Raw genomic sequence first — 16,656 nt, 5'->3', positions numbered from 1 at the left:
ATGTTGCGTTCGTTGTTATAAAACAAAACAAGTACAACGCTCTCATTAAATATTGTTTTTTTAATTTTAAATTGTACTTGGAGTCTTAGGATGACTGGGAATACAGATGATAGGCTATTTTAGGGGGTCCATTAAAATTAATTTGTAACTTTAGACATTTTGATATTTTAGTCACATCTCACACCCCCTAGTTTGATAAAATATTTAACACTAGTATGAATAAATACATTTTATTTGATTTCGTTACGTAATTTGAGTGTGAATAATAAAATTGCGTAATTATGAGTGTATGACTTATTAGTTATTGGCTGCAGAAGGTTTTTTCGTAAATTATATAAAATTGAAACCTAAATAATAATATAATTAATGAGGTTTTAAAGAATTATGCATTTCGTCACAATATTATAATATTGTAATCAAGTCATGGTTTATAATATTATTATTTATTACTCATTAATATAAACACCAGTTAAACAGTCTCGATAAAATATTAGTTTTTTTTCTTTTATATGAATGTTTTGCATTGAAGGTACCTACCAGATACCAGATGGTATCATATACGCAAATGTTGCGTGGTATGTTTGTTTTTTAATAGGTTCGAGTCGAAAACTAATAAATAAAAATAGGTACCTACAGCAATATCAAATGGACGACGATTTTTTTTTTAAAAATCAATCGACGAAAACCATGTTTTCTTTTCGTGTCGTGTACGAAAGTCGTGACGGAAAGTTATGCTCACGTGTACGCCGCCGCCGCCGCTGTGAACTATTTTGTTTCTCGTTTTACAACTGATTTTATCGATACTACACAATTTATTGATAATACCGTCAATATTATTAGTATTTTTTATCTGGACCGAACGAACGTATGGCTGCTGTGCGTTCTGGTGAGACGACGACGGCGACGACGGTGTCGTAACACGCGGTTTGGAAAACCGGCCAAACTGGCTGCCATAAAAAATAAAACTATATATTATGACCGCAGAGGTATATGTTATACATAGATATGTATAACGTCGAACATTATTACGACGAACCTCATTATCTTATTATATGTAAAGACGTGTTATAGTAAAAGGCTCGACCACGTCTCCCAAATCGGGTGACTGGTCGCGGATAGAAACACTCAAATACTAACAAATTATAATAATTATTGTCAACAATTTAAAAAAAAAATATTATCATTTACTACCTATCGTTGTTGTATAATACCTACGTAGGTATATCATAAATGAAACTTTAAGATATCAAAGCGTGGCAATTAACTGATATTGTAATAATATGTTCACACGGATCGATAAATTTGAACGGAACACCATATTGGTAACGTTTTGTGTAATTGTTAAATAGTAGTAACACGTGATTTTTGAAAAAAAAAAAAAACAAATTATTTACTATAATTTTATCATAGCATGACTTTTAAGTTTTTTAGTTTTACATCAGTAAGAGAATTTTTTTCACGAAAATCTCAAAATATTGTATCAACCCTTGAGAGCTTCAGCTAAGATACAGACGTTAACGCAACTGTACCACAATATTGGTTCTACCGGATGATCAATTTTACGCAAGTTACTCATTATTTCAAAAACTACTAACGTTTTTAGAAATGAATTGATTTATATAATTTTAAACCGTTTGTAAACAATTTTTTTTTAAAAAAAGGTTATGCCCTATTACTATTTTATCATGCATTTCGATTTCTCAGTCCAAAGCAAATTATTTTTTGGAGTACTTTAATACATAAAAATTAGATTTTGAACAATAGTGGCTTATGATTTATAACTTTAAAAATCTACCTATAGGTAAAGTTAATTAAGTATAAGGTACTAGTTCAAAATTTGATTTTCATAGACCAAAATACTCTGAAAAATATTCTGCTTAGGAATTTAAAATTAAAATTATTCTAAGTTGTCAATAAAAAGGGTAAAAACATAAATTTGTTCCAAAAATTTTAATTTATAGCGGGTTAAATTTATGCACATCAAAATTTCCAAAAACGTTCCTGTTTTCTGAAAAAATGAGTCTTACGTTAAACGGATCACCCCCCCCCCCCCCCCCGTACAGTCTCTAATAGTTTTTTTTTCAAAGTATTATAATATTATTATGCTTTTGAATAAATTAGAAAAACTATTTAAACCACCGCGTAATTGAAATTGAAAAATTGTGCACAGATAATAATACAGCCAGTGAATTATAGTTGTTGTATTTCTCGATCGAGATAACAGTTGACGACGATGAGAGTATACTGTCTGAAAGAAGCACTGCTGCAGAAATAGAATACCTGAGTGTGCCCAACAAGATTGAACCTTCGCATAAGGCCAATATAATATTGTTATTATTGTCGTGGTGCGGTAGGAGAAAAATTACGAGCGAGCAAAATATAATAATATAGCTATCAACTCGACCCGGATCTTACCACGGTGGCCGGTTCGAACCCGTGGTGGGTGCATAAAAGTTTCATAATATCTGCGCGGTTGTCGTGTTCCGGTCAAGTGGAACTCACTTCCGGTGTGCACACACAGCGCTCGCAGTAATAACAAACGACGGACAATGCACACGCGCGTGCTCGCTAGCTGCTGTCTGAGTCGTTGAATAAAATATGATCACCAGCAGTGATCACGAGGCAGTCCTCCGGAAACTCGTATAATTTTATAATAATATACAAATGTGATATTATAATATAATTTATTATGATATAAATATAATATAATAATAATATTATTAAAATATAATGTACAATAATATATAATGGTATTCTAATCATTTTTATTATTATCATCATCATCATATTATTGTGTACACAGTACACATATTATTATGGTACTGGGAGATGCCGCCGCGCTGTATATCGCCGTAATAAGACTGTGTGCACGCACGACTAGGTTTTTGTTTTAAGCTTAATTTTAAAATTCCATACAGCGACGCTATACACACTTATGTGGTATAGGTACTTACAAGTATAGGTACCTATACCACATAATATTATATGGTCGTCGCAGTAGCTATTTTCCCAAAAAATGTAATGTTTATTACTATCAACGTCGAGGAATATTAATCATATTTTGCGATATATCCGATACGGATAATATAATATTATGTAATATTTCAACTTTCAATAAAAATAATATATGTGACGTTTTCAATGATAATGTTTAATTATTTTAATTCTTATTATTCCGAAAATGTCATAACGGTAAATGGTAATGATTTAAAAAAAAATCAAAAAATTGAAGAATTTAGTATCAAACAAAATTATTTCAGTGGACTAATTCGTTGTGACACCCTTATTATAATACGTTATTATATTAAATCGTCAGTATAGCAATACGCGTGCAAATATACTGCACCCCCCCCCCCCCCCCAGCACCAAAAAAACCACCCTTCTATTAGTATACGTGGTGTGCAATATTTTGTAGACCAACGACGGTGAACAGTTTTTGTTTAGGAACGTTCTATATTGGTATACACAAAAAAGTTCATATTCTCCACCGAAACTCGTTTTCCGTGCACACAACTATATAATTAGTACACGCGCGCGTACCCATCTTGGTATTAGTTGGAAATTTCTTTTCGGTCCATCTTATATTTTGTTTTATTTTTTTTTTGCCGTGCGACGGTAATGTAATTCACCGAAGAGAAACTTTGACCAGCACGCCCGCGTTTGGTTTCGTTGTACAAAAGAAAATTGAACTTTTTTTATGATTTGTAATTTTCACCAGAAAATAATAATTGAAAACCCTCGACGAAGGCCCAACCACCCACAGCGGGATTTCACTGCAAAAAGAACAACGGCGGCAGAACTATACATTATTATACATATATATATATATATATATATATATTATTATAATAATAATATATTAGACGTCACATTTCTCAACGACAGAACTACGCGTGTACCTATACTGTATAATTTCTGTAGCCATTATTGTGTAGGCAGATAACGCGCTGCCCTTTGTTCACGGCTATAGTGGCAAATGAAACAAAACAGGCGGACAATATATTTTTTGGTCTTTCGGGTCTATAATCTTTATGTATATAATTCTTGAGTGTATTAGGTTATTAATCGTGAAGCTCTTGAACGACATGACTGATCGAGATAAAAGTTATACCAATAGATTCGTTGAGTCTTGGAGTGGGCTTGTAGCGCGATGTTTCAACCTTTATAGTTAGGCAGCTAAAGGGTAGCTCAAACATGAACTTAATTTTGAATCACGCAAAACGAATATATTTAAAATATGATAAATATTGTTTAATTCAATTTTGTTTGGTTACAGATTACCCTCATTTATAATATAAAACAGTATATTTATAAATTAAATTTAAAACATTTTCGTTGCTAATCAATTGAAAATGGCTGGACCGATTTTGCTCATTTATTTATCAGAATCTGAGTGGAGCAATGAATGTATTGATTTTACAATGACGTGTGTTTCATTTTTATGTCTGTCATTACCGTTTGGGGCAGTAACACTACTTCGATTTTCTTTAACAATATGTAATTTAAGAAGTATACTCATGTCAGCAAATTTCCAAAAAAAATATTTTGAAAAAATGTATTACGTTCCAAATTCATTTAATTAAAAAATATTGATATTTTAAAAAATTCTAAAAAATAAACTACTTGACTTATATAGATGTTTTTACTACCTATCAAAATTGTTCTAATAATCAGATTCACAAATTGGCTATTTTGAATATATCCAAATAAATTTAAATAAAATTTTTTATTTTTTTTATTTTCAGTTAAAGTGATTACATGACGCATTGCGCAAGTGACTATAAATTATAATATATATAAAAAAAAATTAATTATTAATTAGAACAAAACGTATTCCAAAAGTCAGTTATAGCTGTTACACCAGCTGTGTATATTATAATAAATGATATACTGTACTCCGTGCCACGAGACATGTAACCCGTTTCCCGACATGGTCCAGACCAAATCGCGGTCGAATCCGCGCATCCCACACCTATTTGACATTTCGACATTACACGATAACGGCAACGTCATATAGTAATACTATTAATACCTAGTTATCATGTTGTAAAGGGTCCTCGGAACGATCGCCGCCGTCAGTCTGCATGCGCGTAGCGGATTACTTCTCTCGTATATAATCGAAAAAAAAAGAAAAAGAATTAGTTTAAGTTAAAAAAAAATTGTACGCATCTACTGGCCTGCTATGAAGCCGAAGTTTATTTTAGATCGATAAAACAATTTAAAAAAAAATAAATATATATATATAATATATACCTGATATTTCAATAGTGTATAGGTGCACTACGCGCGTTATGACCAGCGTAGAATATTTTCGCAAATATTATAATTATTATAATTATTCTTAAAATCTTGTGTGATTTACGTTTTTGTCTTGCACCGACCAGGTGAACGCACAACCACCGACCCATTTGTAAGTTCCGTTGCACCGGTCCGAGTCGAGTAAATCGTTATGGCACCGTTACGGTACCGTCTTCGATCTGATGTCGAAGCGTCGCACCCTTGTTCAGCAATCTGAGGGCTCTGTACCGGGCCTCTTGTCCCGAGTACATGTCCAACACATGTTTGATTTCGCTACGGTATCCGGTCATGTCGTTCGCCGTGTCCAACAGCTTCTCCACGTCGTCTTTCAGCGACCGCAGCCCCGACCCCAGGTCGGTGTTCTCCGATTCGGTGTAGTACGCACCACTCGCACGTCGCCTGACTATATCGTAATAGTTTATCAGGTCGATCACGTTCGTTCTCAAAAACGAGCAGAGCCTTACGAGCTTCTCTTTGCCCCCGAGAACCAAGGGACCACGATCGACCGTCACGTCGCCCTCCGCGGCTTCTGCAGCTATAATGATGTACGTAATTCGATCGTTGACATATTTTTAAATCGTCATAATATAAGATAATGCGAATTTGAAACGACTTTCATCTCAGTATAATTACCAAGCAAATACATTTAATAAGTCTTATAACCGATATACTTCTAAGTCATAATATACCTAGTTATAAATATTATGTACTCAAAAAATAAAAATGTGAAAAGTTACAAAGACGCAGTCAAAATATATAGATAGAAAAATAAGGAGAATAGGTATATCGATGGTAAATGTATTGATATTATCTGTGGCTATATTATTATGATAACTATTAATTTTTTTATAAATTTTGAATATTATTGAATTATTTAACGAAATTAAATGTTTGCTTTGTATGCGGTTAATATTTAGTATAATCCGGACTACGGCACTGAATTGTAGTTTTTCCAAAATGTAATTTTACATAATTGGGTAATTACGAATTACTGATTAGGTGTACCTATTATATTTAAAATATAAGATAAAAATAGTAGTATAGTATAGTATAATATGTATTATAAAATAACAAAAATATTTTATGTATGTTTTAGTTATAAAAAATATGTTAAGCAGTGGTGTTGTTCTATTAAAAAATTATATATAAATTGCACCCATATTTTTTATCAAATTATAAATGTATAATTCTAATATATATGATAATAAATATTAGCTAACGTTTGAATCTGTTACCCAGTGATAATATTGTTAATAATATATTAATAAATGTATAAGCCAATAAAGATTTGTTACACGATAAATACTATAAGATAGCAATACAAAATAATACTAGATAGACCTATAGTATCTATATACTATTATCAAACAATCATGAAAACATTATTTCCGTTCTCGGCCAAGTAGTTTCACTACACATATCACTTACGTTTTATATTTTTGTCTTGCGTATTAATGAACGGACAACTGAGCACCCATTTTAAAATTATTTCGCACATTCCTACATTAAATCCATCGTCTTTAGTATCGTTATTGGTTTTGCTCGCTTGGTAACGAAGTCTTGCGCTCTTGTTCAACGACCTGAGTCTCACGTACCGGGACTCGTATTCAGTGTACATTTTCAACACTTGTTTGATTTCCCGTTGGTTTCCTGTGATACTGTTGAGCGTCTCCATCATTCGCCAAACGTCTTCGTGCAACGACCCTAGTTCCGGCTCCAGATCGGCGATTTCCGATTCGGTGTAATACCCGCCTCTCGTGCGACGCCTTTTATTGAAAACGGATTTCAGATCGTCCACGTTCTTTCTCAAAAACGAACAGAGCTCCGTGAGTTTTTCCATGCCCTTGAGGTCCACGATCCGGCGATCGACTTCCACTGCAGCGTCTGCGAGAAAATGATTCGCATCGCGAACCACTTCAAAATTTACATGTACGCTGCCTGCCAAGAGATCAGATAACTTCTCGAAGTGCTCCTGGACCAATGCTTGTCGATTCTTTTCGTTTTGATGGGGATTCGCCGATATTTCCCAATGATTCAACTGCGAGGCAATGTCATTTGTACACATTTTCGTAGGTATCGTATCCTTTCACCTATAAACGTACGCCGCTGACAGCTTTATACATAATATGTTTTGTAACAAGCTGTGCAAATGTACTATATTAAAAATAATATAATATCTACAGATTGTTTATTTGTTCAATATACAATTAGGCCGAGATCTTAGTTAAATTTGTATAGTAACCGTTTTGAGTCCGTGAGGAAAATTCGAAATTTTATGTTGAAGTATCCAATATTCCGTTAAAATGTTTACTAACTTGAGAGAAAAAAAACCATGACATAATATAATATATTATATAAATATAACATATATGTATAAATATATATATAAATCGAAAGGAACATTCTATTAAGATAATATAATATAATATATTTTAGCAATAAAATAATTTTCAATTTTTCAAAATATTGACTAATTTAGTTAAAATCTAAGCTATAACGTCTATAAAACAAATTGAACAAAGTAATTAATGAAACATTTTTTTTTTTAGATTCTTACTGACTGGTGAATCGTTTCAAACAATATACCTCGTTATCGTATTCAACCATGAATTATATTTATGTTATAGTTAAAGCAGTATTTCAAAATATAATTTATAGATATTGACAAAAAATGTAAAGGAAATTGTGTAAAATTATGATTTTCACCATAGTTCAAACGTTCAATGAAAGCATTAAAAACATAATTGCATAACTACAATATATTATCCAAACACAGAAACAATTAAAATAAATATAGATACAAATTAGCCTCAAAAAAAAGCCTTTCGTAATGTTATACCTAATATAAAAACTTTAAATGATTAAATAAACATATTTCATAAAATAAAAATGTGATTAACGGTTTTAAAAATGTCAAACTCTTCGTACGTATTATATGGTTTTTATTTATCTAAATGAATATAGAATCGTATAGCTTATGTTCCGAAATGCTGTTCGCAGTGTTTTTTTTTTTATAAATAAGGACCAAGGCTACCCATGCGGAATCAAAATTAGAATATAACCTTTTTAATCTATTCACATTTGCTGAAATTTTCGTCCATTATGCTAACATTTTGCATTAAATTTCACCATCACAAACATTAATTTTAATATAATACAATACATTATTTTACAATACATCTGTTCAATTATCAAACCAGATTTACGGCGCAGTATTAATTTCACACGGTGCCGAAGTCATCGTAAAATTCAGTTTTAATTAAAAACTGATCATCGGGTTGAAAAACCTATGTTAAAATAGCCTTTTTCCGCTGACCTATTTAAACATCGCACTTTAACGGTATACACTTATATAAATATATTATATTATAGTGCTGCGACGGCCAATGGTGACACGGAGTCGGTTTGCATATTATTTACAATCGACATGATCCGATAAATCCTCCCGAAATTCGCACATACAAAAGATAAAAATATATCGACCGTTCCGTCGAGAAGTTTATCTTCCTGTCAGAAGGCGCGCGCTAAGATGAATAACAACAATAACTGTACGGCGACGTCCGGTGTCCGGTCACCAAAATCTGTCATTTTTTTTTCCCCCGACCCTGTAATAATATAGACTTATTGTTGTGGGTCGTTCGGGATGGAACCGTGATCATTTGTCATTCTCAACGTTACATAGTATAATGTAATTTGTGCGTGAAAAACGAATACAGAGCAGAATTACGTCCGATATTCACGCATTTTATGCGAGCTTAACGCGTGCGCGCCGTCTGTGGAAAAAAAAAACAGACAAATCAAAATACGCGTTTGGATTTCATCGTAATAACATAATATTATTATTATCGTACTGGAGCATTATGATTTCATGGTGAATTCATTGTTGACTGTTGTTGTTGTTGTTGTTGTTTTTATTGTTTTGTGTGCACTGAGCTCTATATTATACGCACTCACGTATTATATATTTCAACGATATGACGAACGAGTGTTCTTGTACGTTATATATATATTTATTGTTTACCAAACGCATACAATAAAGTACTTTGAAATTTATCTTCAGAGCAATAATTATGAACCATTTGCGAGGGAATCGACCCAAAACGTGGTCTGTTTGGGTGAATGGTCTCATACTTGTTATATTTATTTACCGTTTGGCCGAGTATTGTTTAAATTCCACCAATAATACGGTTTGGATGAATAGGTTTGTATAGGTTAGGTTATTAAAGTACATTTTCAACTGTGCATAATTGTTAATTAATAAGGAACTCTAACTTAAAAAAAAAACATCGTTAATTAATAATTATGTTACAATATGGTACCCACTGAAAAGTAAAAAAATAACAAAATAAAACCACACATGCATCATTAAAAGTGTACGTCACTCATGCAGGTGAAATTTGTTTCATTCGCAGCAACGGATTATTAATTTTTTGTGAAAATTATTACACTTGCTCTAGTGACCACCACTATATAAATATATTATATCGGCGTATAAAACGAAATTTCCGAAGTAAGTGAATCTCTCGTTGATTCGACAATGGACATGTCACTGATTCAGATAGGCCGGATGCCAAAATGTTATTGGATCTGTCCGAATAGAGTTGGGTTATTATAATATAATTCAATAAATGTGTCATGCCGACGAATATAATATAATAAAATACCATTGGCAAAACTTAAATTTGAGTGACGGTTTTTTTTAATTTTCAATTTTGCTATTTTGTAGAGAAATTATTATCACAAAACACATCAGTTTTCATTTCACAATGGTAACCATTGCAACTGTTGTCTACTGCAGGGACCCGTGACAGATCAATATCAAACGGACGTTATATGAGAAGATTTAGATGTTAGACACTATTAGTACACCGATGGTACAATTTAACGTGTATATTGATACCTATCAGTTATTAATGTTATAAATTATTTTACTTTACCGTTGACCTGGTAGAAATACACGGAGCAAGCCATGCAACACTAGACTACTTCGGCAGACGTATGTAATAGGCAGAAGGATTATTATTATACACATTGTTAATTAATCGAAATACTTATATATTCCTATATATTATGGTGGGACTCCGTGATATTACAGAACGAATAAAAGATAACACACGTACCTGAGATATAATATATAATATGTATATTATAATATTAATACAATATAACTAATACTGTAATAATGTTTCACACCATAGCAACATTATCACCGTATTAATTCCTTGTAATATGTATATTATTTATTTAAGTCTCGGAATCATAAACTCAAAAAATTAATTATAAACATAACATACAACCATTGAGTATAGATAGTATACAATATAATATACTCAATGATACAACGTATGAATATTAATAATTACGAAGTTTAAGATAAATCGTGTATTATAAAAATAATTTGTCGTCAACAATTATTTTGTCATTGTTTTATTAATTGATATTACAACATCGTAAAAAGCGCAGAAATATACGTGTGTATCGGGTGAACACTGCCGTGGGACTAAAAAAATTGATATTATAGAGTCGATTAAAATCGATTTTCATACGAATAATAAATAATTATTTAATAATTCATTGCAGCGAATAACCTGCACTTTTTCCACTCGATACCCAATAATATTTCAAATATCCGAAAAGACAGGTTTTTATAAACTAAGGTCAATATAGATCACAAGCAATTTGAGATTATAATATATAAAAAAAAATAAATTACAAATGTGGTTGTCAATTTAGTTCTATTTAATTTACTTTTACAACAAAGTTCAATTTGTCTAACAGCTTACAAAATAATTACAAACATTTAAAAGTTAAAATATTAACGGGTTAACTTTGTCCGATTGATCAAATGTTTTACGCACCTTGTTGACTGTCTTTTATAATGCTTGCACTCATTTAGAGGATGAGACAAAAAAAATTATCAACTTTAAATGTAAAGACCACTCTACCATGGTAAACTCATAATAATAGTATGTACCGTTTTCGTATCACATAATATCATAATATAAATTTCAATTTTGTACAGCCACTGATTTATTCAAAACGGTAATATAATATATTATGGTTAGTAATAATTATTATAAAAACAATATGTTTAATAAAATTGGGCAATTTTAAAGCGTATACCAAAAACAATGCTTGAATGTATTCTAATTAAATAAGTTTTCATACTCAACATTGTTGAAACTACAGGTGAAACTACAGTATTATTTACTATTATTATACTTATAAAATTAAAAATATTAATATTTTTAATATTATAAACAATTTTAGTGTAATGGCATTTTATGAAATTAGATAAAAGGAAAAACAAATTTAACAACAAATATAAACGTTTTTATTACAAAAATAACATGGCACGGCACTTAGGACACAGTGCCTTTTTGTTCATCGTTACATGGATCGTCGGTGCATAATAATGACGTTCGGGAGTAAAAAAAAAAAATAAGTAAATAATGTAACAATAATTATTATAAATATACGCTTAAATAAAGGTGCCACACAGGGGGATCGTCCGTCTAACCCTTCCCCCTTTAAATACGTAACTGATATTATAATACGTGTACCGCGGTAGACGTTTTAAGAACATTGTAAACGTATTTTTTTTCTAAACCGTACCATATGCATTTATTATACAATTCCCGTTTTCAGAAATATTGTAGAAGGCAGTTATTTTAAATATTTTCTTGCGGCATTTAAGGATATAGAAATCGCATTTGATTGAAGTGTTATGTAAATATAAAGGCCGTAGATGTGTTCTAGAAAAACCGGCGTGAATATACATAACTGGCTGATGTGCGTCGTTTACTGATTGACGTTACCATAAGTAATCTGTTGTAATGATCTATATCAGTTGCGCAATTTCAATAAAAAAAGAAAACTATGGGTGTTGACTGTTGAAGCGAGTAAGGCACTTTATTTTTTCAGTTAGTCCACAAATAACATAGATTATAAGAATACTAATTTCAAAACTGGGGGTGCTGATCCCGCCCAAATTGTGCCTGTATAGTCGGCTTAAGGTTTGCGAGGTATGTCATTATGAAAGGCTTCTGAATTAATCAATAAACAGTTTTTATCTATTTTGGTTGATTATGAAGCTGACAAACGGCTGAGACAACATTGTACATAGAAAACTGAAGAAAACTAAAAATTCACTACATTTTTCAAAATTACCTCGTCTTTGTATACGAATGATTGAAAGTGTGGTAAACAATAAAAAAAATCATTTATGTATGTAATAATCTTACACAATTTTACGTAAACAGAAAAATAGATGCATTTATTTTGCATCAGGACAATAATACTATGCAACCGCTTCAAACTTACGTACTCTTCGACATGGTTAATCGTTTGATAACCAATTAAATTATATGGCAATTTTGCCGCAAAGTCGCTCTCGAGTGCATTCGTTTTTCTTTTGTCAGGAGCAAAATCTTTTTGAACTTTGAGTTTTCAATCGTTTAACAACCGAACGACTCTGGACGTTATCAAAAAGTAAAAACGTACCAGTCGCTGAGTGCCAAGCAGCGCCGCATGATTAATACATCGATTTTGATTTCACTTGACCACCTACGTTATGCCGATGCATCGTTTCAAATCGATTTCACAAATATTACGAGTACCCTCAGTGGGTCCACATAATCTCGACAGCGGTGCACAGTGAAAATAATATATAATCTTATAAACTCATTGCTGAAAACATATCATTATAACATAATATTCGTAATGTCTGATTGAAATCGAACTGATATTGAAATATAGGTACAACAAATTCGCGATAATTTAAAATATAATAAGTAATCGCGTATTCACATTATTTATTTACTCGAATGTTTCACAACTGTTCGTTATCATTTTCTGTTGTCGGATTCAGTAGCCACTGATTGTAATACTCGTGTTTATTTCATATATACAATAGTTACCTAATTTAAATTATTATCAACGCTATCTGTTATAAAAGAAAATATATAAAAATATATTTGTTTAGGCCTTTGGGTGACCATATAATATTATTTAATAAACAAAAAAAAAAACGGGACAAACAATTTGGCTAAACTCCATAAAAAAAAAATACCTGCAAAAATTATTAAACGATTTTTATATTTTTTAAAATACTTTTGAGATAATGTTTGAATGTCAGATTAGGTGAGTTTTTGAAAAGGTTATCGGTAGTGTGAGTTCATATTAATATTAAAATGTGCAATTTGCCATTTGTACGATGTCCTGACGTATCATACTCTAATGGCTGTTGCTGATATATATGATTGTTCGTGGCGATTGATGTTCGCTATCAAAAAACAAATTGTACTGACTGTATTGGTATATATAATCAGTAATTTTGTATAAATATATTATGTTTGTACTTAATAATGATAAATTGCAAGTTACAACTAAAAACAATTGATTTTATATATGGCCGTCCGGAGCGTGAATAAATACGATGACAATTTACGGAAAACGTAAAATTACAATAAAAAAAAACTGTTTTCTTGAATATGATCTATAAACATTGTATTTGGTAATATTATTTTATTATCGTCTTTCAAAGTATGTCCATAATGTTTCAATAAGAATTGTGTGGTTTATTTGGGTTAAGGGAAGTAAATAGTAATGTAAGTTTGTACACGTGTTTTGAAATATCTAGATCCAAGTGAAATTACTGGAAATCGGGGGTAAGAAATATATACACGCAAACCATTTTTAACCGAAATGAAGATTTTATGGCGCACATTTAGACGAGGAAACCAATGGCATTGTTATGGGGGTTATAAACGTAATTCATGTTTTGAGAGTTGGCAAACTCGAAGCCTAAAAATATAAAATTAAATCGTTATTTGAACAGGAAATCTATAATAATATACGCTTGGGAATTCAATATGAAACACAAATATTATATTGAAAATTGTGAAAATACTAAAGTAGAGTTTTATTAGTCTTCTTTTTTAACACCATTTCTGAAATAAAAATAAAACTAGTCATTGTACTATCCATTTTATTGAGAACGCACTAAAATTAAAATACCTAATCTACTAAATTGGACGTTTTGTAAGTTGTTGCTGTATGTATGAAAACTAATCTTATGTAAAGTTATAAATTTAACAGTCATACATTTTCAATAACAGTTGTATTTATAGATAAAAATATTTAACTAATAATGTATAGGACATTGTAAATTTATAATATTTATTCATGAATATCCAATTTTATAAAAACGAAAATATATGCATTGGTTTTGTAGTTGTTTTCCATTTGTTTCAAGTATTTCATAACTTTTTTTTTTATTAACCAATATTCATAAAAAAATATGTAACAATATAACACCAAAATAGAAGCTTGGAATATAATTCTATGGCTTGTGCGGCACGGTGTCTGGCTTTAGTCACTGATGTGTTCTGAGTGCCATCACCAGCCGGTTCCATTATCTATTTGGATTATAGAATGAAAAAAATGGAAAGTTTTTTTTTTCTGGACGGACATAATGAAAATTTTAATTCTTAAAATATATACCAAACATAATAATTTGTATATACTTATACATCGAATTATCAACCATGACTAATTTTTTTTTTTATAATTATTAAAAATGTTTTCGAAATATTTTCGGGGTCCATTAAAATGTTGAAGACCACAAAACAAATAAAGTCAGCTATCAAAGTAATGATATCTACATTATGACAAAGTACTATACTAGTCTACTCTTTCTTTAGCCAATAATCTACACCCACTGCTTATTTCATGAGCAATAATTATTGATTGATAGTTATTTTATTCTAGTTACAAGATGTTATACATGGTAAAAATGAATATAGCGACATAATACTAGAAATTGCTCTAAACTAAGGTAAAAACTCGTATCACAGCAAGATTACTTATTATTAAAAACAAAAGAGAAGAGAGAAAAAAAAAACAATATTAATAATAATAATAACAATGATAACAAGAAAACCAAAACGGTTCTTACATTAAAATAATATAAAAGTAGATAATATAGTAAAAAAATACTTATTGAAAATTGTTTGCAACAATGCTCATTTACTTTTATTGCTTAACACTTGGCCAGTTTTCGAATTATCTTTTTATACATTGTCTACACCTGGCACAAATACCCTGCAAGAACGATATTTTATTTTCAGCTGTCGACGTTTTTTTTTTAATGAGGCTTAAACAAACTTGGCCACATTATAGATATCCCTACATTGATAGGCTGAATTCTAAGAGAGGATTAATGCATTTTTTTTTATGAATTCTCTCTTTTCCATCACTCACTCGTTAGATTGCCAGGAAACTGGCCAAGTATTAAGCAATAAGAATAAAAGAGAACAATTTTGTATGAATGCAGAAGTGTTGTGAGGATATGGACTGAAGAAAGAGTAATCTTAGATATCACAACTACTTTGATAGGCTAACTTTTTTTTAATGTCTCCCACATTGTAATGGCTTAATATTATCAGTTCAATGTCTTACATTTTCCTAAGCTATTTCAGCTTAATCAGTGTTTTAGTTTTCAAATTCCGAGGAAAGCAAAATATGCTGTGTGAGGGTGAATAAACCGAGTGAATTGGTTCATGTCAAAATACACAGACATGCTGCTTGAACTTGGCCTGGCATACTACCAGATTTTGAGCCAAGCGATCTATATTAAATAATGTAAAAACCTATAATATTGTTTTTATTATCATGTATTTTTTTTTTGTTTAGTATCGGTCATGGTCACCAATCAAAACAGAAAAAAATCTTCGACATTTGACTTTGCGAGTGTTTTTTTTTTTTTGTAACGAATATTTTAATCTCTTCGGTATACCACACTGCGGTATAATATCATGATAAGCGCAATCATGCTTACCGGTGGTGATGCTGCCGATGAGCGTGAACGGCACGCAGACGACGATGACCAGCAGGTCGGCAATGGCCAGGTTGACGATGAATATGTTGGTGGGCGATGACTGCATCCTCACGTTCTTGTACACGACCAGCACCACAGAAATGTTGCCCACGAAGCCCACCACGAACACGGCTGCGTACGCGATGCAGAACAAAACTGTCACCTCGGGAGAGTACCTCATCCGGTACTCCTGCCACGGCCAACCGTCCAGCCCGCCATAGTCCCACAGCGCGACACCGCTCTGATTGGCGTCCCTGTAAATGAAATATTGTTAAATTTCAGTGCGAATAGTATAACGGATATTACTATGATGCACACAGCTCTCAGACGTATACTATTTTCCAGTCGAGTGCCCCGGCAATAGTTATTAATTTTGAAAAAAAAAAAACAGTGTAAACGTCCCTTATTATTTTTAACCCCCTTTACAGTGGTTGTTGGGAAACAAAATACATTATATGAACATGTAATGTAAAAATGTG

At 31.5% G+C, this 16,656-nt stretch overlaps 1 protein-coding gene across 1 annotated transcript in view; it reads right to left on the bottom strand.

Annotated features, from left to right (window-relative positions):
- The window catches only part of LOC132942739 (neuropeptide SIFamide receptor-like), a 59,622-nt gene that overhangs the window by 26,056 nt on the left and 16,910 nt on the right, over positions 1 to 16,656 (bottom strand). Inside the window, exon 2 of the mRNA XM_061011369.1 lies at positions 16,139 to 16,431. Within this exon, the coding sequence (XP_060867352.1) occupies positions 16,139 to 16,431 (293 nt within the window). The remainder of the gene's footprint in view (positions 1 to 16,138; positions 16,432 to 16,656) is intronic.

This window comes from Metopolophium dirhodum, chromosome 4 (genome assembly GCF_019925205.1).
Source record: "Metopolophium dirhodum isolate CAU chromosome 4, ASM1992520v1, whole genome shotgun sequence".
Taxonomy (NCBI): domain Eukaryota; kingdom Metazoa; phylum Arthropoda; class Insecta; order Hemiptera; family Aphididae; genus Metopolophium; species Metopolophium dirhodum.
This window is presented reverse-complemented; position numbering and strand designations above follow the sequence as displayed.